Here is a 27047-nt window from a genome sequence, read left to right as displayed (position 1 = left end):
CTATATAATAAAACATTATTTTGTTATGTTATTTATTTATAATAATTAAACTATAATGTGTTTGAAGGAGAAACAAACAGGAGGAATGATGAGATGTTTGTTCCCTTCCGGCCCGCAGAGGGCGCTGTTTCCGGTGTGTGTGTCACATTGACATGAGTCCGTGGAACAGCAACAGCAGCATGTTGTGGAGCTGCTGAAGAGACGCGATGTTTTCCGGGTTGAAGGATCGAGTCGGTTCGGTTCTGTTACCGGGAGATGAGTTCTCCTTTCAGACCGACGACACCATCTCTCTCACGGAGCCCGTTCAGCCGGAGAAGGTGCTGTGTGGTCCGGGTCTGAGGCGGAGCGGAGACCGGCTGCTGGTCTCTAAAAGCGGCGTCCTCCGACACAAACAGCCCAACGTGTTCTGGATGGACTCCCAGCAGAGGAGGGTGAGACACACTGTCCTCTAGAGGACACCTAGAGACACTAGAGACACAAACAGCCCAACGTGTTCTGGATGGACTCCCAGCAGAGGAGGGTGAGACACACTGTCCTCTAGAGGACACTAGAGACACTATGTCCTCTACTAGAGACACTGTCCTCTAGAGGACACTAGAGACACTATGTCCTCTAGAGGACACTAGAGACACTATGTCCTCTAGAGGACACTAGAGACACAACATGTCCTCTAGAGGACACTAGAGACACAACATGTCCTCTAGAGGACACCTAGAGACACTATGTCCTCTAGAGGACACCTAGAGACACTATGTCCTCTAGAGGACACCTAGAGACACAACATGTCCTCTAGAGCAGCGGTCCCCAACCTTTTTAGCGCCAAGGACCGGTTTAACGTCAGACAATATTTTCACGGACAGGCCTTCAAGGTGTGGCGGATAAATACAACAAAATAAAATGATACGACCGGCATAAAAACAGTGGTATATTGTAAATATAATAATAAACGTGAATGCACTGTGTACTCATATGCAACTTTATTAGCAGCGTCCTCTTAACATCGCGCCAACAACATAACATGAGTATCATCCTCTCTGCCCCCTAACGCTCTCTGGTCGCTATGGTAACGTTTAAACATGCCTACAAAAATAAGATACAGATACACCACAAAAACGAATATAAAGTGCATGAAAAAATTAACTCACCATAACGCTAAATCAATGTGAGCCCTGAGCTTGTTTCTCTGCAACGAGACGGTCCCATCTAGGGGTAATAGGAGACAGTGACACCCGAAGTGTGTTGCTTATGTCCAGTCTACTCCGTAATTTAGTTTTGGTTGCTGTCACTGCAGAAAACCCCGCTTCACACAGACAGGATGTCGGAAATGGCAACAGGGTTTTCAGTGCTGTTGTGGTGCTTTTCCCCTTCCCAAAGAAACTCTCCAAAGACGTCTGTTTTTTACTCATTTTGCTAGCTTGTGGGTTAAATTTTAGCGTTAACGTATCACTACGATGTAACGGAGAGAATCCGGTCATTTTTCAAAATAAAACATCATTCAGATTCAGATAATAAATAAAACGGAAATAATGTAAGTTATTTATTCTTTCTGTGCGGCCCGGTACCAAATGACCCACGGACCGGTACCGGTCCGCGGCCCGGGGGTTGGGGACCGCTGCACTAGAGGACACCTAGAGACACAACATGTCCTCTAGAGGACACCTAGAGACACAACATGTCCTCTAGAGGACACCTAGAGACACAACATGTCCTCTAGAGGACACCTAGAGACACAACATGTCCTCTAGAGGACACTAGAGACACTATGTCCTCTACTAGAGACACTGTCCTCTAGAGGACACCTAGAGACACTATGTCCTCTACTAGAGACACTGTCCTCTAGAGGACACCTAGAGACACAACATGTCCTCTAGAGGACACCTAGAGACACACTGTCCTCTAGAGGACACTAGAGACACTATGTCCTCTAGAGGACACCTAGAGACACAACATGTCCTCTAGAGGACACCTAGAGACACACTGTCCTCTAGAGGACACTAGAGACACTATGTCCTCTAGAGGACACCTAGAGACACAAACAGCCCAACGTGTTCTGGATGGACTCCCAGCAGAGGAGGGTGAGACACACTGTCCTCTAGAGGACACCTAGAGACACACTGTCCTCTAGAGGACACTAGAGACACAACATGTCCTCTAGAGGACACATAGAGACACTATGTCCTCTACTAGAGACACTAGAGACACAAACAGCCCAACGTGTTCTGGATGGACTCCCAGCAGAGGAGGGTGAGACACACTGTCCTCTAGAGGACACCTAGAGACACAACATGTCCTCTAGAGGACACCTAGAGACACACTGTCCTCTAGAGGACACCTAGAGACACTATGTCCTCTAGAGGACACCTAGAGACACTATGTCCTCTAGAGGACACCTAGAGACACACTGTCCTCTAGAGGACACCTAGAGACACAAACAGCCCAACGTGTTCTGGATGGACTCCCAGCAGAGGAGGGTGAGACACACTGTCCTCTAGAGGACACCTAGAGACACTATGTCCTCTAGAGGACACTAGAGACACTATGTCCACTACTAGAGACACAAACAGCCCAACGTGTTCTGGATGGACTCCCAGCAGAGGAGGGTGAGACACCATGTCCACTAGAGACACTAGAGGACACTAGAGACACTATGTCCACTAGAGGACACCATGTCCACTAGAGACACTATGTCCACTAGAGACACCATGTCCACTAGAGACACCATGTCCACTAGAGGACACTATGTCCACTAGAGACACTATGTCCACTACTAGAGACACTAGAGGACACTATGTCCACTAGAGACACTATGTCCACTACTAGAGACACTAGAGGACACCATGTCCACTAGAGACACTATGTCCACTAGAGACACCATGTCCACTAGAGGACACTATGTCCACTAGAGACACTATGTATGTAAAGCCAAATGTAACAAAGTGAGGAGATATAAACACTGAAGTGGACGGGTGATGGAGCAGTGCATGCTGGGAGTTTGAGTCTGTCCCTCTGTGTCCTCAGTATGTCCCCGCTAAAGGAGAGACCGTCATCGGCATCGTGACGGTCAAATCGGGAGACGTCTTCAAGGTGGACTTTGGAGGAAGTGAGCAGGCGTCTCTGTCCTACCTGGCTTTTGAGGGAGCCACCAAGAGGAACCGCCCCAACGTCCAGGTGAGACACTGAGGACAGGAAGTCCAGGTGAGACACTGAGGACACAGAGAGGTGCAGGTGAGATTCTGAGGACAGGAAGTCCAGGTGAGACTTCCTCTCTGTGTGTTACCTGTACAGGTGACCTGGTGTTTAACCCCTCCCTCTCTGTGTGTTACCTGTACAGGTGGGTGACCTGGTGTTTAACCCCTCCCTCTCTGTGTGTTACCTGCACAGGTGGTGACCTGGTGTTTAACCCCTCCCTCTCTGTGTGTTACCTGTACAGGTGGGTGACCTGGTGTTTAACCCCTCCCTCTCTGTGTGTTACCTGTACAGGTGGGTGACCTGGTGTTCTCTCAGTTCATCATAGCCAATAAGGACATGGAGCCGGAGCTGGTGTGTATGGACAGTTCAGGACGAGCCAATGGGATGGGAGTGTTTGGAGGAGGAGGTCTGCTCTTCACCGTCTCTCTGGGACTCATCAGAAGGTAAACGTCCTCAGGTATCTCTGTGTATATATCCTGTCCTGAGACTCGATGATCACCTGGTCTACCCCCCCCTCCACAGACTGCTGTCCCCCCACAGCGACGTCCTGTCTGACCTGCAGCAGCTGTTTCCCTGTGAGCTGGTGGTCGGGATGAACGGCCGTCTGTGGGTGAAGTCCTCCAGCGTTCAGCGGACGCTCGTCATCTCCAACCTGCTGCAGAGCTGCGACACCATGACGGCCCAGCAGAGACAGCAGCTGTTCAGGAGGGTGGCACAGGGGGCGCTGTAGACCACATCGGACCACAGGTACACCTACACCTGGTCCCACAGAGGACAGCTTCTAGTGCAGGTTTTGCTCAGTGTGTTGGATCAGAGGAACAGTGATCTTCTAAAAACTGATCTGCTATCAGAGTTTAAAGGAGCAGTCCGCTGGTTGTAAAGACATTTTAATTGATTTAAACAATGAGATCATTTGAATCAGATTTATATTAGGACCAAACCCCAGTCTGCTCTACCAGAGCGCCCCTTCTAGCTTCATTAATGATGAATCTCTATACCGTGAACCACAAAAGGAGGATTTTCTTATCTTGTTCGTTAAATAAACAGAAAAAACACAACATCTTTCAGGACTAAAACTTTATGTAAACAGATCAAATTATATTTTCAGAGTGTTAATGATGAAAACATATTGATAACTAGTCTTTTATATTTGTATTAAAACTTGTTGGTAACAATATATTTCTGTATTTTATAGTTTAGTATGTCGAAAGATTTTTATGAAAAAGTCATAGTATAGTATGTTGAAAAATTTCATGATAAAAAGTCATGTCGAAAAATTTCATGGAAAAAAAGTAATGTTGAAAAATTTCATGAAAAAAAGTATAGTATGTCAAAAAATGTCATGAAAAAAGTCATGTCGAAAAATTTCATGAAAAAAGTCATAGTATAGTTTGTCGAAAAATTTCATGAAAAAAGTCATGTCGAAAAATTTCATGAAAAAAAAGTAATGTCGAAAAATTTCATGAAAAAAGTCATGTCGAAAAATTTCATGAAAAAAAGTCATAGTATAGTTTGTCGAAAAATTTTATGAAAAAAACTCAGTATAGTATATCGAAAAATTTCATGATAAAAAGTCGTCTCGAAAAATTTCATGAAAAAGTCATGTCGAAAAATTTCATGAAAAAAAGTCATAGTATAGTATATCGAAAAATTTCATGAAAAAAAAGTCATGTCGAAAAATTTCATGAAAAAGTCATATAGTTTGTAGAAAAATTTCATGAAAAAAAAGTCATGTCGAAAAATTTCATGATAAAAAGTCATGTCGAAAAATTTCATGATAAAAAGTCATGTTGAAAAATGTCATGATAAAAAGTCATGTCGAAAAATTTCATAGAAAAAAAGTCATGTCGAAAAATTTCTTGAAAAAAAACTCAGTATAGTATGTCGAAAAATTTCATGAAAAAAGTCATGTCGAAAAATTTCATGAAAAAGTCATAGTAGTTTGTCGAAAAATTTCATGAAAAAAGTCATGTCGAAAAATTTCATGAAAAAGTCATAGTTTGTCGAAAAATTTCATGAAAAAAAAGTCGTCGAAAAATTTCATGAAAAAAAGTCATAGTATAGTTTGTCGAAAAATTTTATGAAAAAAACTCATAGTATAGTATATCGAAAAATTTCATGATAAAAAAGGTCATGTCGAAAAATTTCATGAAAAAAAGTCAGTATATCGAAAAATTTCATGATAAAAAAGTCATGTCGAAAAATGTCATGAAAAAAAGTCAGTATAGTTTGTCGAAAAATGTCATGAAAAAAAAGTCATAGTATAGTATATCGAAAAATTTCATGAAAAAAAAGTCATGTCGAAAAATTTCATGAAAAAAACTCATAGTATAGTATATCGAAAAATTTCATGGTCATGTCGAAAAATTTCATGAAAAAGTCATAGTACAGTATGTCGAAAAAAAGTCATGTCGAAAAATTTCATGAAAAAAAATCATGTCGAAAAAGTCATATAGTTTGTCGAAAAATTTCATGAAAAAAAAGTCATGTCGAAAAATTTCATGAAAAAAAGTCAGTATAGTTTGTCGAAAAATTTCATGAAAAAAAGTCAGTATAGTTTGTCGAAAATTTTATGAAAAAAACTCAGTATATCGAAAAATGTCATGATAAAAAGTCATGTCGAAAAATTTCATGGAAAAAAAGTCATATCGAAAAATTTCATGGAAAAAAAGTAATGTTGAAAAATTTCATGAAAAAAAGTATAGTATGTCGAAAAATGTCATGAAAAAAGTCATGTCGAAAAATTTCATGAAAAAAAGTATAGTATGTCGAAAAATGTCATGAAAAAAGTCATGTCGAAAAATTTCATGAAAAAAAAGTAATGTCGAAAAATTTCATGAAAAAAGTCATGTCGAAAAATTTCATGAAAAAAACTCAGTATAGTATATCGAAAAATTTCATGATAAAAAGTCATCTCGAAAAATTTCATGAAAAAAAGTCATATAGTTTGTTGAAAAATTTCATGAAAAAAAAGTCATGCCGAAAAATTTCATGAAAAAGTCATAGTATAGTTTGTCGAAAAATTTTATGAAAAAAAGTCATGTCGAAAAATGTCATGAAAAAGTCATATAGTTTGTCGAAAAATGTCATGAAAAAAAAGTCATAGTATAGTATATCGAAAAATTTCATGAAAAAAAAGTTGTGTCGAAAAATTTCATGAAAAAAAGTCATATAGTTTGTCGAAAAATTTCATGAAAAAAAAGTCATGTCGAAAAATTTCATGAAAAAAACTCATAGTATAGTATATCGAAAAATTTCATGGTCATGTCGAAAAATTTCATGAAAAAGTCATAGTACAGTATGTCGAAAAAAAGTCACGTCGAAAAATTTCATGAAAAAAAGTCATAGTATAGTATATCGAAAAATTTCATGAAAAAAAATCATGTCGAAAAAGTCATATAGTTTGTCGAAAAATTTCATGAAAAAAAAGTCATGTTGAAAAATTTCATGAAAAAAAGTCAGTATAGTTTGTCGAAAAATGTCATGAAAAAAGTCATGTCGAAAAATTTCATGAAAAAGTCATAGTACAGTATGTCGAAAAATTTCATGAAAAAAAAGTAATGTCGAAAAATTTCTTGAAAAAAGTCATGTCGAAAAATTTCATGAAAAAAACTCAGTATAGTATATCGAAAAATTTCATGATAAAAAGTCATCTCGAAAAATTTCATGAAAAAAAGTCATATAGTTTGTCGAAAAATTTCATGAAAAAAAAGTCATGCCGAAAAATTTCATGAAAAAGTCATAGTATAGTTTGTCGAAAAATTTTATGAAAAAAAGTCATCTCGAAAAATTTCATGAAAAAAAAGTCATGTCGAAAAATTTCATGAAAAAGTCATATAGTTTGTCGAAAAATTTCATGAAAAAAAAGTCATGTCGAAAAATTTCATGAAAAAAACTCATAGTATAGTATATCGAAAAATTTCATGATAAAAAAGGTCATGTCGAAAAATTTCATGAAAAAAAGTCATAGTATATCGAAAAATTTCATGATAAAAAAGTCATGTCGAAAAATTTCATGAAAAAAAGTCATAGTATAGTTTGTCGAAAAATTTCATGAAAAAAAGTCATGTCGAAAAATTTCATGAAAAAAACTCATAGTATAGTATATCGAAAAATTTCATGATAAAAAAGGTCATGTCGAAAAATTTCATGAAAAAAAGTCAGTATATCGAAAAATTTCATGATAAAAAAGTCATAGTATATCGAAAAATTTCATGATAAAAAAGTCATGTCGAAAAATGTCATGAAAAAAAGTCAGTATAGTTTGTCGAAAAATGTCATGAAAAAAAAGTCATGTCGAAAAATTTCATGGTCATGTCGAAAAATTTCATGAAAAAAAATCATGTCGAAAAAGTCATATAGTTTGTCGAAAAATTTCATGAAAAAAAAGTCATGTCGAAAAATTTCATGAAAAAAAGTCAGTATAGTTTGTCGAAAAATTTCATGAAAAAAAGTCAGTATAGTTTGTCGAAAAATTTTATGAAAAAAACTCAGTATATCGAAAAATGTCATGATAAAAAGTCATGTCGAAAAATTTCATGGAAAAAAAGTCATATCGAAAAATTTCATGGAAAAAAAGTAATGTTGAAAAATTTCATGAAAAAAGTCATGTCGAAAAATTTCATGAAAAAAGTCATAGTATAGTTTGTCGAAAAATTTCATGAAAAAAGTCATGTCGAAAAATTTCATGAAAAAAAAGTAATGTCGAAAAATTTCATGAAAAAAGTCATGTTGAAAAATTTCATGAAAAAAAGTCATAGTATAGTTTGTCGAAAAATTTTATGAAAAAAACTCAGTATAGTATATCGAAAAATTTCATGATAAAAAGTCGTCTCGAAAAATTTCATGAAAAAGTCATGTCGAAAAATTTCATGAAAAAAAGTCATAGTATAGTATATCGAAAAATTTCATGAAAAAAAAGTCATGTCGAAAAATTTCATGAAAAAGTCATATAGTTTGTAGAAAAATTTCATGAAAAAAAAGTCATGTCGAAAAATTTCATGATAAAAAGTCATGTCGAAAAATTTCATGATAAAAAGTCATGTTGAAAAATGTCATGATAAAAAGTCATGTCGAAAAATTTCATAGAAAAAAAGTCATGTCGAAAAATTTCTTGAAAAAAAACTCAGTATAGTATGTCGAAAAATTTCATGAAAAAAGTCATGTCGAAAAATTTCATGAAAAAGTCATAGTAGTTTGTCGAAAAATTTCATGAAAAAAGTCATGTCGAAAAATTTCATGAAAAAGTCATAGTTTGTCGAAAAATTTCATGATAAAAAAGGTCATGTCGAAAAATTTCATGAAAAAAAGTCATAGTATATCGAAAAATTTCATGATAAAAAAGTCATGTCGAAAAATTTCATGAAAAAAAGTCATAGTATAGTTTGTCGAAAAATTTCATGAAAAAAAGTCATGTCGAAAAATTTCATGAAAAAAACTCATAGTATAGTATATCGAAAAATTTCATGATAAAAAAGGTCATGTCGAAAAATTTCATGAAAAAAAGTCATAGTATATCGAAAAATTTCATGATAAAAAAGTCATAGTATATCGAAAAATTTCATGATAAAAAAGTCATGTCGAAAAATGTCATGAAAAAAAGTCAGTATAGTTTGTCGAAAAATGTCATGAAAAAAAAGTCATGTCGAAAAATTTCATGGTCATGTCGAAAAATTTCATGAAAAAAAATCATGTCGAAAAAGTCATATAGTTTGTCGAAAAATTTCATGAAAAAAAAGTCATGTCGAAAAATTTCATGAAAAAAAGTCAGTATAGTTTGTCGAAAAATTTCATGAAAAAAAGTCAGTATAGTTTGTCGAAAAATTTTATGAAAAAAACTCAGTATATCGAAAAATGTCATGATAAAAAGTCATGTCGAAAAATTTCATGGAAAAAAAGTCATATCGAAAAATTTCATGGAAAAAAAGTAATGTTGAAAAATTTCATGAAAAAAGTCATGTCGAAAAATTTCATGAAAAAAAGTCATATAGTTTGTCAAAAAATTTCATGAAAAAAGTCATGTCGAAAAATTTCATGAAAAAAAACTCATAGTATAGTACGTCGAAAAAAGTCATAGTATTTTGAAAAATTTCATGAAAAAAGTCATGTCGAAAAATTTCATGAAAAAAAGTCAGTATAGTATATATCGAAAAATTTCATGAAAAAAGTCATGTCGAAAAATTTCATGAAAAAAAACTAATATTATAGTACGTCGAAAAAAGTCATGTCGAAAAATTTCATGAAAAAAGTCATGTCGAAAAATTTCATGAAAAAAAGTCAGTATAGTATATATCGAAAAATTTCATGAAAAAAGTCATGTCGAAAAATTTCATGAAAAAAAACTAATATTATAGTACGTCGAAAAAAGTCATGTCGAAAAATTTCATGAATAAAAGTCAGTATTTTGAAAAATTTCATGAAAAAAGTCATGTCGAAAAATTTCATAAAAAGTCATGTCGAAAAATTTCTTGAAAAAAGTCATGTCGAAAAATTTCATGAAAAAAACTCAGTATAGTATATCGAAAAATTTCATGATAAAAAGTCATCTCGAAAAATTTCATGAAAAAAAGTCATATAGTTTGTCGAAAAATTTTATGAAAAAAAGTCATCTCGAAAAATTTCATGAAAAAAAAGTCATGTCGAAAAATTTCATGAAAAAGTCATATAGTTTGTCGAAAAATTTCATGAAAAAAAAGTCATGTCGAAAAATTGTATGAAAAAAACTCATAGTATAGTATATCGAAAAATGTCATGATAAAAAGTCATGTCGAAAAATTTCATGAAAAATGTCATGTCGAAAAATTTCATGAAAAAAGTCATGTCGAAAAATTTCATGAAAAAAAGTCAGTATAGTATATATCGAAAAATTTCATGAAAAAAGTCATGTCAAAAAATTTCATGAAAAAGTCATAATACAGTATGTCGAAAAATTTCATGAAAAAAAACTAATAGTATAGTACGTCGAAAAAAGTCATGTCGAAAAATTTCATGAATAAAAGTCAGTATTTTGAAAAATTTCATGAAAAAAGTCATGTCGAAAAATTTCATGAAAAGTCATGTCGAAAAATTTCATGAAAAAAGTCATGTCGAAAAATTTCATGAAAAAAAACTCATAGTATAGTACGTCGAAAAAAGTCATAGTATTTTGAAAAATTTCATGAAAAAAGTCATGTCGAAAAATTTAATGAAAAAAAACTCAGTATAGTATGTCGAAAAATTTCATGAAAAAAGTCATGTCGAAAAATTTCATGAAAAAAAGTCAGTATAGTATATATCGAAAAATTTCATGAAAAAAGTCATGTCAAAAAATTTCATGAAAAAGTCATAATACAGTATGTCGAAAAATTTCATGAAAAAAAACTAATAGTATAGTACGTCGAAAAAAGTCATGTCGAAAAATTTCATGAATAAAAGTCAGTATTTTGAAAAATTTCATGAAAAAAGTCATGTCGAAAAATTTCATGAAAAAAGTCATATCGAAAAATTTCATGAAAAAAAACTCATAGTATAGTACGTCGAAAAATTTCATGAAAAAAGTCATAGTATTTTGAAAAATTTCATGAAAAAAGTCATGTCGAAAAATTTCATGAAAAAAAACTCAGTATAGTATGTCGAAAAATTTCATGAAAAAAGTCATGTCGAAAAATTTCATGAAAAAGTCATCGAAAAATTTCATGAAAAAGTCATGTCGAAAAATTTCATGAAAAAAAGTTGAATTTATTGAAAGGATAGGCTAGCACCTTGAGATGTAGCATGTCATTTTCGAGGGGGTCATAAAAATGAAAAATCGTATAGTATTATGTCGAAGTATTTTATGAAAAAAAGTGATACTAAATGAAACGCACCGTGATCTTCATTACAATTACAGATTTCTTTGGGTTTGAAAATTGCTGGAAACATAAATACAGAACTCAAGAAAATATATTACATAGTCTGGTCGTTATACATTTTAATGAGGAAAATGTACATATTATACATTTGATTGGCAACAAATTCAATTGGAAAAGGACAATAACTACAAATAACTCAAACTTTTTTATTAGTCATTTTACAGTCCTTAAAAATAAAATAAAAAATATTTAAGGCTCAAAAACATTAACAAAAAACCTTAAATTACAAAGTAGCATCTTTAGTGTTTATTTTCCTTTAGCTGATTTTAACAGAAATAACTCGTTCCAGATGTTTCCACAACAGGTTATAAAACATGGTGTTCTCGAGCAAAATGCTGAATCTCTAAATCTGAAATTCAAAGTTCTTTGGCCTAAATTATGAAAAGTTTGAACTGATTTAGAAGTTCACCATCAAGTTTCAACTAAGTGATTAATACATGAATCGAGATGTTTGTGTGTTCAGTCACTGTTTTTCTATGAGGTTGTGTTTTTCAGACGTTCAGCTCGTCCACGGATCTTTTCCCGTTTTCTCCTGAAAAACCAAAAAGGTTTCTGTTACAACCAGCAGCATAAAACCAGCTGACATGAGAGATCAAGACTTAAAATCGTTGATTAAACTAATATTAAAGACATTAAAATCACCTGGTACTTCCTGTAGTGCGCTAGGCTGCTGCAGTGCTGAAGTTTAGCTTCGTCTTCGTCAGCGTAGATCACCTGACACAAGTTACAGAAATAACCAACGACTGGACGAACAAACTCGGCTCCTGTGAGAAGAGAAACAACGCAACACTCTTCAGAACAAGCATCCACTTTATCTTCTTCTGAATCAAATCAGCTAGCATACGGTATGTTGGTAATACTCAAAATTAAAGTAAAAATAGTCATAGTATAGTATGTCGGAAAAACTCGTGAAAAAAAGTGATGGTATAGCAAGTCGTAAAAAAAGTCATAGTATATATAGCATGTCGGAAAAAGTCATGAAAAAAAAGTCATAGTATATATAGTATGTCGGAAAAACTTGTGAAAAAAAGTGATAGTATAGTATATCTAAAAAAGTCGTAAAAAAGCGATAGTATAGCATGTCGAAAAAAGTCGTAAAAAAAAGTCATATAATAAAATGTCGATAAAAAATGGTAAAGAAAATCTTTTACGTAGACATTCGGTGTAAACACCATAAAAGTTGTATTTACTTACCAACAGGTTTGGAGGGTTTCTGCAGCTCCGCAGCAGCTTTCTACAAACACATTACAGATCATTAGAGCTTCCATCGGACCTGCACACTGAAGATTTATACTATATGTATATACACATATATACACACACATACACATATATACATGTCAGAGCATCCAGGCTTCTACTGCTGCTGCACTACGGTTCCATTTACACACGGGTCTTCAGCTGTACCTGTTCACTTTGTGGTTTTGGTGGATCTCCAGTAGAGTCAGGTTGATCCGGACTCTTCAGTCCTGGTTCAGATGACTTTTTGTCTGTAAGCTCGTCCGTCTCTGGCGTCTTTTTGTCTTCACACTCGTCCGTCTCCCGAGTCTTGTTGTCTTTACACTCGTTCGTCTCTGGCGTCTTTTTGTCTTCACGCTCGTCCGGCTCTTGCGTCTTTTTGTCTTCACGCTCGTTCGTCTCTGGCGTCTTTTTGTCTTCACGCTCGTCCGTCTCTCGTGTCTTTTTGTCTCTACACTCGTCCATCTCTGGCGTATTTTGTTTTTTACACTCGTTCGTCTTTGGTGTCTTTTTGTCCTCACGCTCTGCCGTCTTTTTGTCTTCTCGCTCGTCCGTCTCTGGCGTCTTTTTTTCTTCACACTCGTCCATCTTTTGCGTCTTTTTGTTTTGACACTCGTCCATCTCTTGAGTATTTTTCTCTTCACACTCGTCAGTCTCTTGAGTATTTTTGTCTTCACGCTCGTCCGTCTCTGGCGTCTTCTTTTCTTCACACTTGTCCGTCTCTGGCGTCTTTTTGTTTTGACACTCGTCCATCTCTTGACTATTTTTGTCTTCACACTCATCAGTCTCCTGAGTATTTTTGTCTTCACGCTTGTCTGTCTCTGAAGTTTTTTTGTCTTTACATTTGTTCGTCTCTGGTGTCTTCTCAGCTGATCCCTCCTTCTCGTGCATCACCAACTTTTCTTCGTCCTCCAGCTCCTGTTTTCTTTGAGTCTCGTCACTCGTCGACTCGTTCTCCTTTTCTTTCTTTTCAGGCACCGAGTCATTCTCATGAGTCCCTTTTCTTTTTAACGTCTTGTTTTCTGGACTCGTTTTGGACAAAGACTCTTTCTCTGGTGTTGTTCTGCAGCTCTTTTCTGACCTGTTTTTGGCAACTGATTCCTTTTCTGGAGTCTTTTTAGACGAGTCTTTCTTTTGAGTCTTCTTCGAGGACTCCTTGCTCCCCTTGGACTCGTCCCTGTTTTGTCTCTCGCTCCTCCTGCTCTCCTTCTTCTCCTCCTCCTCCTCGGCCGACTGAACTGACCACCTGTGAAGACAGAGATTCGGGGTAAATGACCACAGAAATGTGACGGGTGAACAGAAGAAGAGGTGACCGGTTGGGGACTCTGACCCGCTGTCGAGTGTCTTGTATCTGTTGGAGATGTTGGCGTAAAGTCTGGAGCCGTGCATGATGATGGATTTACTGTTCAGCTCTTTAACGGCTCTCAGAGCCTCAGAAGAAGTCGACATCTCGATGAAACCCTGAAACAGACGAAAACGATTTGTTAACTTTTTCTAATACTAGACACTAGACTATAGTATCCTAAACATAATATTGCGATATTCAATATTTTCTTACGCCCCTAGTGAGGAGGAGGAGGAGAGGCAAGAAATGTTGAAGCATTTTATAACTCAACATCTACATCTGTTTGTAAAGCCATTCTCGTGTCAGCGGACGCGCTAGATAACTTCTGACGGCGTAAAATTAAAGTCGTTTTAGACTTGTTGTTGTGTACTTCCTACTCCTACTGTACGAGTAGATGTAAAGCCAAAGCTCACACCGTACGGTCTGATCATCAGCCACGACCTGAGTGATCACGACCTGAGTGGTAACGACCTGAGTGGTAACGACCTGAGTGGTAACGCTGGACGTGTAAAATAGAAAAAAAACGTTGGTTGCTGCAGACCGTTCCGGCTGTTGACAGTTGTCAATAAAGATTGGTTTCAACTAGGGATGCTCATTTAGAAAAATAATCTTAACCGATAACCGACCCTCGTTAACCGATTATTAACCGTTTACCGACAAGATTTGTGCCTCGCATGCAGTGTATGAGCACAACAGACAACTGAGTCCCCAGTTCACCGTACGGGAGCGTTAACTTAGCAGCTACGATGCTGCGTGTAGTGTCGCGGACATGCAGCAACCTTCCCAGTAAAAGTCTCCACCGCACATTTAGTTTAGTTTAGCAGGTTGTCCGCTGTGTGTCTGCCCGGAATAACGATAGCAATTGCCCGATAAACAGTGTGTGTATTTGTGCTACGTTAACAGCTCTAGCATTGCCGGAGGCTTCTTGCTCGTCAGCGCGACGTAACTTTAACGAGTGTCCAACAGACCGTGTGTGTGGAGGCGGTGAGTGTGAGGTTGTTGGTGGCGTTCTAGCTGTGAACGTAGGTGTAGCAGTGTGTGGACACTTTATTTGTCGGTGAATAAATGCTACTAAACTACAACTCCTCCGCTCCGCTCAAGCGAGCCGGAGAGACCCGAGCCGACTTCCTGTATCCTGCAACTCCGGCTCCGCCTCTTAAGGTGGGCTGTTAAGGTGAACCAGTTTTTCTCCTTAAAGAGACCAGCCGCTCCTCTGAGCCGCTCAGCTTTTGAGTTAATTATTAATATTTCTTTTAACCGTTTTAACCGATAGCGTTAATCGGTTAAAATGCTTAATGTCGGTTAACGGTTAATTATGAACATCCCTAGCATCAAAACAAACTAATTCCTCCCTACGCTGTATCTGTGTGTTACAGGTAACAGCAGAAGAGGAGCAGTTTCTCACCATGCGTCCTCTGACCCGGTAGAAGGTCACCGCCGTCCCGTAATCTTTCACCAGCTTGAGGAAGTCGGCGTTGCTGAGGTGACACATCGGGAGGTTACTGAGGAAAACCACTCTGGACGGAGAAGACTGCAAACACACAACAACAAACCTCAACAACACGTCGGACCAACTGAACAGACTGTTTTATTAACATTAATACGTCTTCCTTACTTCGGGTTCATCTTGGACTTCTTCAGCATCTGCAGCAGACAAAAACCACCACAATCAGTTTTCCTGTTTATCGTTTCCTTCTGTTCTTATTTGTTTTGTATTCATTTGTGTTTTTAAAATGTGCTTTACAAATAAAGTTTGACTTAATAAAACATTATGAAAAGGGTTAAATATGATATTTAATGACGTTCCAGAGCAGTGTGGTCAATGTGGGTTTACCTTGGTCATCAGATGGGTCTTCCTCTACTTCATCCAGAGTGATGCAGTTCTCCAGGTCAAACGGGAAATCTGGTTCCTCCTGGAGACAACACACACACAAGAGAGACCAGGATCTGATATTCATTATCTGATATCAGTGATTCATAGTTTTAAACATCTAAACATTTATATATTATACATTTACCCTGTTTCAACAGACTTCTAGCGGTGTGGTTGCAGATTGCAACCAGCTGATTACCCCTCCGCTAACTCCTCCCTTTCCAAGACTGAGGTAACGTGAGCCGCCGAGTGCAAAACATTGGTAACGCCTGGTTCGCCTCACTCAGAGGTGATCCTTACCATAATAACACCACTTTAGGAGCAACGGAAGTCAGACGGCGGCTGGCAGTACCACGGTTTAACGCTCTGCGGCTCACGTTCCAGCAGTTTCACAAGTGTGTCGGACAACTACGGCAAAGAACTTATGTTGCTAAGAAACGAAAGTCACCAGTTGGTTCCAGCAGCAGAGCTACGCTTCCGCCATTTTGGACTGAAAGTGACTACCAGACGCCAGTAAAACGTCCGCCTACAAAGAGATGTACAAAAGTAAAACTACATTAACTAAATTATTATCTATTCTATTGATTGCTAGCTAGCAGCAGTCTGCAGATACCACACAGATGAATTTATGCTCTGTCACTGCTGAAACCGACTATTATTATTATTATTATTATTATTATTATTATTATTAGGGATGCACAGAGACAAATATTTACATTTGGTTACTCACTGATACCGAGTACCGATACGAGTACTTCTCTGTGCCAAAAGACCCTCGTTAACAGCCAGTCCTGCATACGAGGCAGTGCGCCGCGACCGGCTCTAGGTCGGCTTGGAAAGGCTCAGGACGAAGGTGGCTCACGGCCGCAGCTTTACAGCGCTCCCCGCCCGGACCTCGCCGCACCGTGGACAAAGGGCTCTGCTACCGGTGCGACTGCGGACCGGGGCTGACTTTTTTCAGTACGCCTCAACCGCGTCGTGCCGCCAGATTGGGGCTCGGCCCACGTAAAAGGCGCCAGGGGTCTGCGCCGATGTCGGCAACCCGGCCGACCCGTCTTGAAACACGGACCAAGGAGACTAACGCACGCACGAGTCAGAGGGTGCAAGCAAAACCGCGTGGCGCAATAAAAGTGAGGGCCGGCACGCTCCGGCTGAGGTGGGATCCTGGCCCAGCGGGGTCGGGCACACCACCGTAAAGTGGTATCGTTGCCGTTGTATCGGAGCCGTTTTGGTAGTACGAGTACATGAGCACAGTATCGGACCCGATACTGGTATCGGTGCATCCCTAATTATTATTATTATTATTATTATTGTTATCATTATCATTATCACTAATATTATTATATTGTTCTCTGCTTGACGGTCCATAGCCTGCAACATGTATTTCTAAATACTTATAAATATTAAAAGAAGTTGTGTTGTGTCTTCACCTCCTCCTCCTCCTCTGCTTCCTCCTCCCTCTTGATAGGTCTCTCCTGCTCCTCTTCCTCCCTCTTGATAGGTCTCTCCGGTTCTTTCTCCTCCTCCTCTTTATCTGGAACAGACATCACAACAGTTTAAAATCCGTCTCTGGTTCTTCTTTTCCAGAAACAGCTCATTATTTGTATTTATTTATTTCTACCTTCTTCAGGTGAGTCTGTTCTCTCTTTCTCCATCCTGTCTTCTCCATCTTCGTCTACATCAGCATCATCCAAAGTTTTCATATCTTCGTCCTCCAGACTCTCTCCGTCCTCTCCGATCACCTCCATCCCCTCGATGTCGCTCTCCTCTGCAGACGACCTGCAGGTGGATCACGTTTTTAAACTCAGGAGAAACAGCAGCAGCAGCGGGAGGTTAATCCAGATGTTGTAGGATTGATAGAACAAACAGGAGGAACTCACTCTGCTTCCTCCTCAGACTCTACTTTGACTTCAGCTTCAGGTTTGACAGGAGCTGGATCAAGATCAGGATCCGTCCTGGACTCAGAGTCTGGAGAGAGAAGGAGACAATCAGCATGTAGGTTTTATGATTTATATGAATCTGTCATCAGTTACAGTGAAAAGACTTTACAACTACTTTATCTTTCCGTTTTAATGATCCCTGTGTTGTGGCATTGAGCATTGCTTTCATATATTATTATTATTATTATTATTACTACTACCACTACTAATACTTTAGGTCAGTTTACGAGTGTGGAGGGATTAGAAAGGATAATTAGTTGATTAATTTGCAATTATTAATTAAATAATCGTTTTAGTCATTTTTCAAGCACAAAAAGCCCAAAACATCTGCTGGTTCCAACTCCTCACTTCTGAGGATTTGTTGCTTTTCTTTGTCACCTGGTTCATTAAAATAAGTGAATTAAAGCTGCAACTAGCGATTGTTTTCATTATCGATTAAGCTGCCGATTATATTCTAGATTAATCTTTTGGTCTATAAAATGTCAGAAAATAGTGAAAAATATCCATTTCAGTTTCTCAGAGTCCGAGGTGATGTCTTTAAATAGATTTTATGCCATTTTTGCATAAAAGATTTGTTTAATAATTAATCAATCATCAAAATAGTTGCCGATTATTTTTCTGTCGATAGACTAATCGATTAGTTGACTAATCATTGCAGCTCTAAACTGAATATCTATACTGTATTTCTACATTTCTACCAGCGACACACAGAGAGTCTGACGTTATTCCTTTCTAAGATATTTTAGAGAAGAACACAGCTGTTCACTTCTGCACTAATATTTGTCAAATTAAGTCGTTTATGGAGGACAAGAGCTGCCAAAAGTAAAATAAAGAAAATACAGAAATAAAGAAGTTTGGAGAATGCAAAGGGGAAATAATACAGAATTAAATGAATTAATTAAATCAATTTTATTTTCAGACTTTTTTTGTCCGACATTTTTCAGATCTTTTTTTCCAGACCTTTTTTGTCCGACATTTTTCAGATCTTTTTTTTCGGATCTTATTTTTCAGACTTTTTTTTTGTCCGACATTTTTCAGATCTTATTTTTCAGACTTTTATTTTTACAACATTTTTCGGATCTTTTTTTTCAGACTTCTTTTTTGTCCGACATTTTTCAGATCTTTTTTTGTCCGACATTTTTCAGATCTTATTTTTCAGACTTTTTTTTTTTACAACATTTTTCGGATCTTTTTTTTCAGACTTCTTTTTTGTCCGACATTTTTCAGATCTTTTTTTGTCCGACATTTTTCAGATCTTTTTTTTCAGTCCTTTTTTTTGTCCGACATTTTTCAGATCTTTTTTTTCAGATATTATTTTTCAGACTTTTTTTTTTACAACATTTTTCAGATCTTTTTTTTCAGACTTTTTTTTACGACATTTTTCAAATCTTTTTTTTCAGACTTTTTTTTACGACATTTTTCAGATCTTTTTTTCCGGAAAAAATGAATAAATTAATTTAAAAAAAATAATCAAATGCAAAATTACCTAAATTAATTTAAATATTAATAAAAAATAAATAAATAAATGGATAAATATCAGGGAAAGTTTAATAGGAAAGTAAATAAATAAGAAAATGAATAAATCATTTTTAAAAATTAATTAATTAAAAGTCTGCTGTTCATTTTCTTACTTGTCTCCGTTTTCACTGGTACCATCAACGTTTCTCTGGACCGGTTCTGCTCGGAGGACCTGCTGCTGGATTTAGACCTGGACCTGGATTTAGACCTGGACTTCGTCTCTCTGCTGGACTTTTCTCTGGAGTTCTCTCTGGATCGGGATCTTTTCTCTTTAGTGGACTTTTCTCTGGATTTAGACCTGGTTCTGGTCGTCTTCTCTCTGCTGGATTTCTCTCTGGACCCGGACTTCCCCTCTTTGCTGGACTTTTCTATAGATTTCTCTCTGGACCCGGACCTCCCCTCTTTGCTGGACCTTTCTATAGATTTCTCTCTGGACCTGGACTTAGTTCTGGTGCTTTTCTCTTGAGCAGATTTTTCCCTGGATCTAGATCTGGTTCTGGTCGTCCTGTCTCTGCTGGATTTATCTCTGGATCTGGACTTAGACCTGGACCTAGACCTGGACCTCCCTTCTCTGCTGGACTTTTCTCTAGATTTTTCTCTGGATCTGGTTCTGGTTGTCTCCTCCTCCTTTATTTCTTCCTCCCGGTCTTTGCTGCTCCTCTTCCTCTTGGTCTCGGCCGTCTGGTCTTCGTTCTCGGGGCTAGAACCCCTCTCCCTCTTGGTGGAACCCGTTTCCTCTTCGTACCTCTTAGCTGAAGCCACCCGCCTGCAGGAGGAAGGAACATCACTACCGATCAATAATCCATGGGTCAGAATCGGCTGATCAATCAGCCATGAGGTCCATCATACTCACATGAGGCTCTTGTATTCTCCAGAGAAGGAGACTTTGATGGAGTCGTTGTTGATCCTCAGAGTTCTGGAGGAATAATAATCCACCAGCTTCTGAGCATCCGGAGTATCCTTCATCTCCACAAACACCTAAAACACAAACAAGACTGATGTTACAGTTAAGGCTCGTTTCCACCAAGCAGTCCAGTCCAGTTCGGTCCGGTCCAGTCCAGCCCAGACCACAGAACCACCAGTTTGGTGTATCTCACCTTAGACGGCAGGAACAGGGTGTAGAGCGGCGAGCCGAAGCGTTTGATGATGCTGATGAGATCTGATTGGCTGTCCTCTCCTGCTGGAGCGGGAGAGAAACTGACCACCCGAGAGCTCTGTGAGGACAAACAGAGGACTTAATAATAATAATAATAATAATAATATAATAATAATAATAATAATAATAATAATAATAGTAATAATAATAATCTCCTGTAGAGTCGTACAAATGTTTGATTTTCAGCATGTATGTAGTCAGAGATGTCCAGAAGTCAAATATATAAAAAATCAAATCTCTTTGTTCAGCTTTGTTGTTCTTGTTTTTAGCTGGATGCATGTTTCTATAGTCCTGACTGTTGTTGGAACTGTGAGTAACATTGAAAGCATCTTAAAACTCACATTCCTTGTATGTGTAAAGCTACATACAAAGATATTAAAGCAGCACACCGACGGGCGCTGCTCCCGTCGTGTTGCTTCAGTGGTTGGATGAATATCTACCTGGAGGAAGTTGAAGGTGTTGGACATCCTGAACTCCATCGTCTCTCCATTCACAGTTGGAGGATAGTTTGCGTGGAACTTCACCAAGTCCTTGGCCTGGTCGACGGAGCCCAGCTCCACAAACGCCTGCAGGGTTCACAACAGAGTGATTTTTAACTACATGTATTCTACACGGGAGTTCTGCTTCACTGAGCGGTCTGAAGAGCTGATTCTTCCAGGTTTTATGAACAACGTGCATGACTCTTCTAACCACTGAGTAGACGCAGAGGGCTCAAAGAAAAACTTGTTGTGGTTCAATAATGTTCGAGGGTCACTGACATTTATCTGGACTGGAAAACTAATTCAAAGTCCAAGTTCAACAGGATTCTCCCATCATGCAACACTGTGGGGACATCCACTAAATGGAGGATTGAATCATTTCGTTCTTCTTTTGGGCACAAAACTATATCACATGTAACTAATAAAACATTTGGTGTGAGTTGTTTTTATCTGATTGAAGGGAAGAAGAAGACCATGAATATAACATCTGTTAACAGTGGTGTATAATACGTGTATATAAAACTCACTAAAGACGGAAACATGAGGATCTTGACGATCTTTCCAAAAGGTTCGATCAGTTTTTTCAGGTACGCCTCGTCCACAGACTGAGCCGGAAACTTCACACACACCACTTTACCTTTGTCGCTCTGACAGGAAACACACGCAACAGATGTTATTTCAGAGTTCACAGAGGAGCAGATAAACTAACCGTTAACGACTTCTTTACCTTCTTCTGAGGTTTTTTATTGGGCTGTGTGAGGGGCTGCTGGGCAGGTTTTCCTTCATCCGTCCTCTTCTCTGGTTGGTTGTCGGGCCTTAAAGGACAGGACGGGTGTTATTTAAGATGTTGATCTGAACCTGAACTATATATATCTATATCTATATCTATATCTATATATAGATATAGATATAGATATATATACACTCACCGGCCACTTTATTAGGCACATCTGTTCAATTGCTTGTTAACACAAATAGCTAATCAGCCAATCACATGGCAGCAACTCAATGCATTACGTCATCTAGACGTGGTGAAGACGACTTGCTGAAGTTCAAACCGAGCATCAGAATGGGGAAGAAAGGGGATTTAAGTGACTTTGAACGTGGCATGGTTGTTGGTGCCAGACGGGCTGGTCTGAGTATTTCAAAAACTGCTGATCTACTGGGATTTTCACGCACAACCATCTCTAGGGTTTACAGAGAATGGTCCGAACAAGAGAACATATCCAGTGAGCGGCAGTTGTGTGGACGGAAATGCCTTGTTGATGTCAAAGGTCAGAGGAGAATGGGCAGAGTGGTTGGAGATGATAGAAAGGCAACAGTAACTCAAATAACCACTCGTTACAACCAGGGTATGCAGAATACCATCTCTGAACGCACAACACGTCCAACCTTGAAGCAGATGGGCTACAGCAGCAGAAGACCATCCGGTACTAGCAAGGTGTACCTAATAAAGTGGCCGAGGAATGTATATGTGTGTTCTGGTGGTTCTAGTGGTGTATGACACTGACCTGCTGATTGTCTCCATGCGACAGTCCCAGTTAGGAAACCTGCAGAAGAGACATAACCTAATTATGAAAACAACAACAACAGATCACTGCTACATAATCCAACACTCACACGTCACAAACCCTTTAAATCTGATTCCTAAAGGGGAGAGAAAAGGTTGGATTGGTGCATCAATACTACCCAGCAGCACCACGACAGTCCTCCAGCAGAGAGAAACTTACTTCTGCAGCAGGCTGAGCTGTCCGTCGGCATGGTGAGGCCCGTTTATATGTTTGATCCACACCTGAAACACAAGAAGAAGAAGAAGATGCGTAAATAAATGCGTTGCACTCGACTGTTTCTATCTGACAGCTGCAGCAGCTGCACACCAACCCCTCCCACCCCCCCATCAGACTCTGTAGAGAGAAGTTCGAGGAGGAGGACAGGTGTACTTACCTTCTCTGACATCACAGTGATATCACACAGCGAGCATGAGTACGGGAACGCCGGCGGAGACGTCCCGTCGAAGTCCAGAGCTTCTTTCTTGGAGGGCATCAAGGGTGGCGACGGCGACGGTGCCGACGGCGGCGGTGGCCCTCCTGATGGAAGAGGTCTCAGACACACGGCGTTCTTCAGGAGGAGGAGGAGCTGACCTGTGATCAACTGGGTCCGGCTGAGAGAAACGGGAAGGACGGGTTCTTCTGTCTCTTCCTGCCGAGGTGAAAGAGGGTCGGTCCTGAGAGGACACTGGACCGGCGTCTCTACCTGCCTTACCATACTTAGAGGGTCCTGGTCCATAGTTGTAGTCCTGAGAGGACACTGGACCGGCATCTCTGCCCGTCTTGCCATAATTAGAAGGTGCTGGTTTATGGTTGTAGTCCTGAGAGGACATTGGACTGGCGTCTCTGCTGGTCTTGCCATAATCAGACGGTCTTCCTGGTCTGTGGTTGTAGTCATGAGAGGAAACTGGACCAGCTTTGCTATAATCAGGGGGTCCTGGTCTGTAGTTGTAGTCTTGAGAGGAAGCTGGACCAGTAGTACCATAATCAGAGGGTCCTGGTCTGTGGTCGTAGTCCTGAGAGGAAACTGGACCAGCAGTACCATAATCAGAGGGTCCTGGTCTGTGGTCGTAGTCCTGAGAGGAAACTGGACTGGCGTCTCTGCCTGTCTTACCATACTGAGAGGGTCCTGGTCTGTAGTTGTAGTCCACCACGTAGCTGGATGATGATGATGAGGATGATGGCGGGCCTGTTCTGACCGCACTGCAGGTCCTGGGATTCCCCCAGCGGTCCAGCTCAGAGGAAAGAGGACCGGGTGGAACCTGGAGCGGCTTGCTGCGGGGATGATCGGGGTTGGCGGCGGGTCGGCGGGAGGAGCTGGGGGGATAAGAGGAAGAGGAGGAGGAGGAAGGAGAAGGAGCACTGGGAGAGAAAGGTTTGACGGTCCCCCTCTTCCCTTTGATCTGTTTGAGGACCTGAGGCAGCGACTCGATGGTGAGGACGTGTTCGGGCAGCTCGGCCAGCAGGGCCAGGTCGCCGGGCTCCAGACCGCAGCTGCTCAGGATGTTGAGAGCGCCATCGTGCGACAACTGAGCTGCTCTGGAGAAGGAGGACGAGGACGAAGAGGAGGAGGAGGAGGGAGGGTGCGACGAGGAGAAGGACTCCTGAGGCGGCCTGTAAAAGTCGTGGTCCGATGAGGTGTGACGGCGGTTGGAAGAAGAGCCGTACGGTCCGGGATCAGGTCTGAGATCGGAGTCGGATGGCGGTGGTCTGTACGGGTAGTTGTGAGACATGATGGGAGGAGAAACGCCCGCGGCGTCTCCTGCAGACAGAAGGTGTCAGGGAAGACAGAAGATGTAAAATCTGACTCACAGAAACGTTAAAATGTTGAAGACGGTTCATCCGGAGAGGAAACACCTCCGCTGAAAACATGAACACAGCCACTGCTCAGACAGGATGAGAGGATATCGTAAAGAAAAATAATACCAGTTAACTGAGAGAAATCCATGAACTTTAACTAAACCACTTACCAAAGTGTCCAAATCCATGTCTACAGTTCAACCAGAAGAAAAGAGGAGAAAAATACAGGTTTCCTAAAGGGGATTTTTTCTGACTAACAGTCTAAAATTTTAAGATATTAAATTACTATTAGAGATATATCAATATATATTGTCCAATATATCATCGATTTTTTGTTAAATCTCTCAAATATTAATAGTAGAAATATTATATTAAGACTGTGAAAATTAACACAATGAATAATAACGCGTTCATTTTATGGCCAAAATTATAATTATTTATTTATTAGGGACAAAATATTTGTGCTTCATTCCAACTGGTGAAAATTATAAATGTTATTTTGTTACTTTGTTAGTGTCATCTATTGTGGTTATTTGCATAAAAACACGCAATTCAAATGAGAATACACTGTTTACCATTGACAGAGCATTTTGGTAAACTGTTCTTTGGCGCTACCCAAATAATCAGCTGTGCTGCTCATCCCACAAATACATGATCCTTACAAGTAGGACATCATTGTGAAGGTCAATAAACAGGCTTTCCAACCATGTAAAATACAATGACCATTAGCATTGATACAACAGAGAAATAATCCACCAAACACAAGTTTCCAAACTTATTTATCCCAGTTTATAAGAGCAACTGTCACGTATTTCAGGTTGTGATTGCAGTACTTGTACTTGTAGTGGAGTATTTCCTCGGTGTGTTATTAGTAGTTTTACTGCAGTAAAGGATCCGTCCAGCTCTGTTTACCACACACACAACACACACCAGCTAGATGTTTCTTTAACACATAAAACCAGCTGATTCTGCATAAATAAACACTTAAAGTAGTAAAGTTAGTTATCAGTAAATAAGCTGTTGATCTCTACATGTAGACAAACAGCAGTCTGGAGCCTCTAAAGGAGACTAACGTTATCAAACACAGCTGGTTCAGTCATTGTATTTTATTCTATTTATTTAATTTAATTTTATTTTGTTGTACTTAACTTATTTTGTTTTGCTTAATTCTATTTTATAGTACTTACTTTATTTTATTTTAATTAAATAATTTTACTTTACTTGATTTTATTTAATTGTACTGGATTTATTTAATTTAATTTAGTTTTATTTTATTGTAATCTATTGTTATTGTAATCTATTGTTATTTAATCTATTGTTATTTAATTATTACTTCCATTGTTTTAATGTAGCTTTATTTTATAGTGCTTAATTTATTGTATTATGATTAAATAATTTTACATTGCTTTATTTAATTTAATTAAATTATTTTTTACTTTTTTTATTTTTATTAATTTAATTTAATTTGACTTTACTTAATTTTATTTTTTATAAATTGTATTTTATTGTATTTTATTTGCTAGCTATTAGCCGGGCTATCGGCTAACAGCTAGCATTAGCAGCTAACAGCTAACCACCGTCAGTAGCGGGTCTTCAGCAGCGGACTTACCGTAAATGAAACACTGGACTCCGTCGGGCAAAGCTTCGTGAAGACCTGCAGTGAAAGTTCAGAAGGTTAAACGTTGATTTGTGAAGTAAAGAGCAGAAAGCTGAAACTAACTAACTGAAGCTGGTTGAGACGAGCTGACTGACTGACTGCAGCACGGCCTGGTGAAGGAGGTGAGGACACCGTCGGGGTGTTGCACATGCGCGGTGTAACTGAGGGAGGCCAGATTTTACTGCGCATGTGTAATACCCCGAGGATATGAAGCGTGATGACGCATGATCTAACCTCCTTCAATAGGCCTTGTGCAGCTCGTTTCTTCTTCTTTGGTTTGTGGCGGCTGGTAAACTAATAGACATCGCTTTACCGCCACCTAGTGGTGTGGAGGAGACACCGCGACTAGAATAAAATAAATAAAATAAAACTACATTAAATTAAATGAAGTAATAATGAAATAAAAATAGGTTAAGTACAATAGATTACAATAAAATAAATAAAATAAAAATAAAATAAAATAAAATTTATAAAAAATAAAATAAAATAAAATAAAACTACATGAAATTAAATGAATTAATAATGAAATAAAAATAGATTAAGTACAATAGATTACAATAAAATAAATTAAATTAAAATAAAATAAAATAAGATTTATAAAAAATAAAATAAAATAAAATAAAACTACATGAAATTAAATGAATTAATAATGAAATAAAAATAGATTAAGTACAATAGATTACAATAAAATAAAACAAAATAAAATAAAATAAATAGAACAAAATACAATGACTGAAGTACAATAAAATACAATAAATGAAGTACAATTAAATTAAATCAAGTAAAGTAAAATTATTTAATTATAATAAAATAAAGTAAGTACTGTAAAATATAATTAAGCAAAACAAAATAAGTTAAGTGCAATAAAATAAAATAAATACAATAAAATAAAACAAAAATAAATTGAAATAAAAATAAATAAATAAATAAATAAAATAAAATAAAATGAAATAACATATACAAATTTCATTGTGTTTTTTTTTTTTAATACCTTGTTTAGCTCTGTTGAACCTGTTCTTAGCTGTATGTACATTGAGAGTAACAAAAATACCAGAGTCAAATTCCTTCTTTGTTTTTTTGTTTAGTTTTTAGTTTTTGTACGTGTTCACAGTTAGTCAGCCATTAAAGCAGATTCTGATTAATTTCTGAGGTTCATAATTAAGTCTCTTTGCTCAGTGTTTTTCTTTCTTTTGTGCGTCCTTCGATGTGAGTGGCGAGTTGCTGAATATCATTTCTCTTACAGGGATAAATAAAGGTGAAGTGAATTGAAATAAATACATTCATAGAGAGAAAGAGAGAGAGAGAGAGATACAGCTAAACAGAACTATAAAAATATAATCAGTAAGTCTCTGAACCAGGTGGGAACAGGGAATATTAGGGCTATTCTTGGGGGTTAAAAATGTGAGATTTTTAAA

The 27047-nt window shown here is 37.9% G+C and overlaps 2 protein-coding genes and 1 long non-coding RNA gene across 4 annotated transcripts; 1 reads left to right on the top strand and 2 right to left on the bottom strand.

Annotated features, from left to right (window-relative positions):
* Positions 1-124: 124 nt before the first annotated feature.
* On the top strand, positions 125-15460 carry LOC119494039 (exosome complex component RRP40-like). Its single transcript, XM_037779649.1, has 5 exons — positions 125-431; positions 3019-3168; positions 3481-3632; positions 3712-3936; positions 15039-15460. The coding sequence occupies exons 1-4, from the start codon at positions 207-209 to the stop codon at positions 3917-3919; spliced, it is 735 nt and encodes a 244-aa protein (XP_037635577.1). The 5' UTR covers positions 125-206; the 3' UTR covers positions 3920-3936; positions 15039-15460.
* On the bottom strand, positions 303-2991 carry LOC119494069. Of its 2 annotated transcripts, XR_005208098.1 has the most exons (5): positions 2797-2991; positions 2420-2499; positions 2024-2183; positions 1753-1820; positions 303-459 (listed from the first exon to the last, which is right to left on the bottom strand). It is a non-coding gene; the product is annotated as an uncharacterized LOC119494069 (long non-coding RNA). The 2 variants fall into 2 exon arrangements; XR_005208097.1 differs by lacking the exon at positions 303-459 and having other exon boundaries at positions 1725-1820.
* On the bottom strand, positions 11121-25761 carry LOC119493983 (trichohyalin-like). The gene is given in 22 exon segments (XM_037779534.1): positions 11121-11610; positions 11721-11842; positions 12273-12312; positions 12486-13563; positions 13648-13778; positions 15068-15193; positions 15278-15306; positions 15497-15575; positions 16966-17069; positions 17157-17314; positions 17416-17503; positions 19107-19759; positions 19847-19971; positions 20091-20207; positions 20590-20715; positions 21156-21275; positions 21356-21443; positions 22140-22178; positions 22359-22420; positions 22573-22695; positions 22697-23937; positions 25585-25761. Coding segments are annotated over 21 exon segments (4653 nt in total). The 5' UTR covers positions 23909-23937; positions 25585-25761; the 3' UTR covers positions 11121-11577.
* Positions 25762-27047: the final 1286 nt, after the last annotated feature.

The sequence above is a fragment of the Sebastes umbrosus genome, chromosome 9 (genome assembly GCF_015220745.1).
Source record: "Sebastes umbrosus isolate fSebUmb1 chromosome 9, fSebUmb1.pri, whole genome shotgun sequence".
NCBI classification, from domain to species: Eukaryota; Metazoa; Chordata; class Actinopteri; order Perciformes; family Sebastidae; genus Sebastes; species Sebastes umbrosus.
Note: the sequence above shows the minus strand (reverse complement) of the source record. Positions and strands in the feature narration are given on the sequence as shown.

Coding starts and splice junctions, on each gene's coding strand:
- LOC119494039 (XM_037779649.1), top strand. CDS start 207: ATGTTTTCCGGGTTGAAGGATCGAGTCGGTTCGGTTCTGTTACCGGGA. Junction 3,169..3,480: donor GGAACCGCCCCAACGTCCAG/GTGAGACACTGA, acceptor TTACCTGTACAG/GTGGGTGACCTGGTGTTCTC. Junction 3,633..3,711: donor TCTCTGGGACTCATCAGAAG/GTAAACGTCCTC, acceptor CCCCCTCCACAG/ACTGCTGTCCCCCCACAGCG.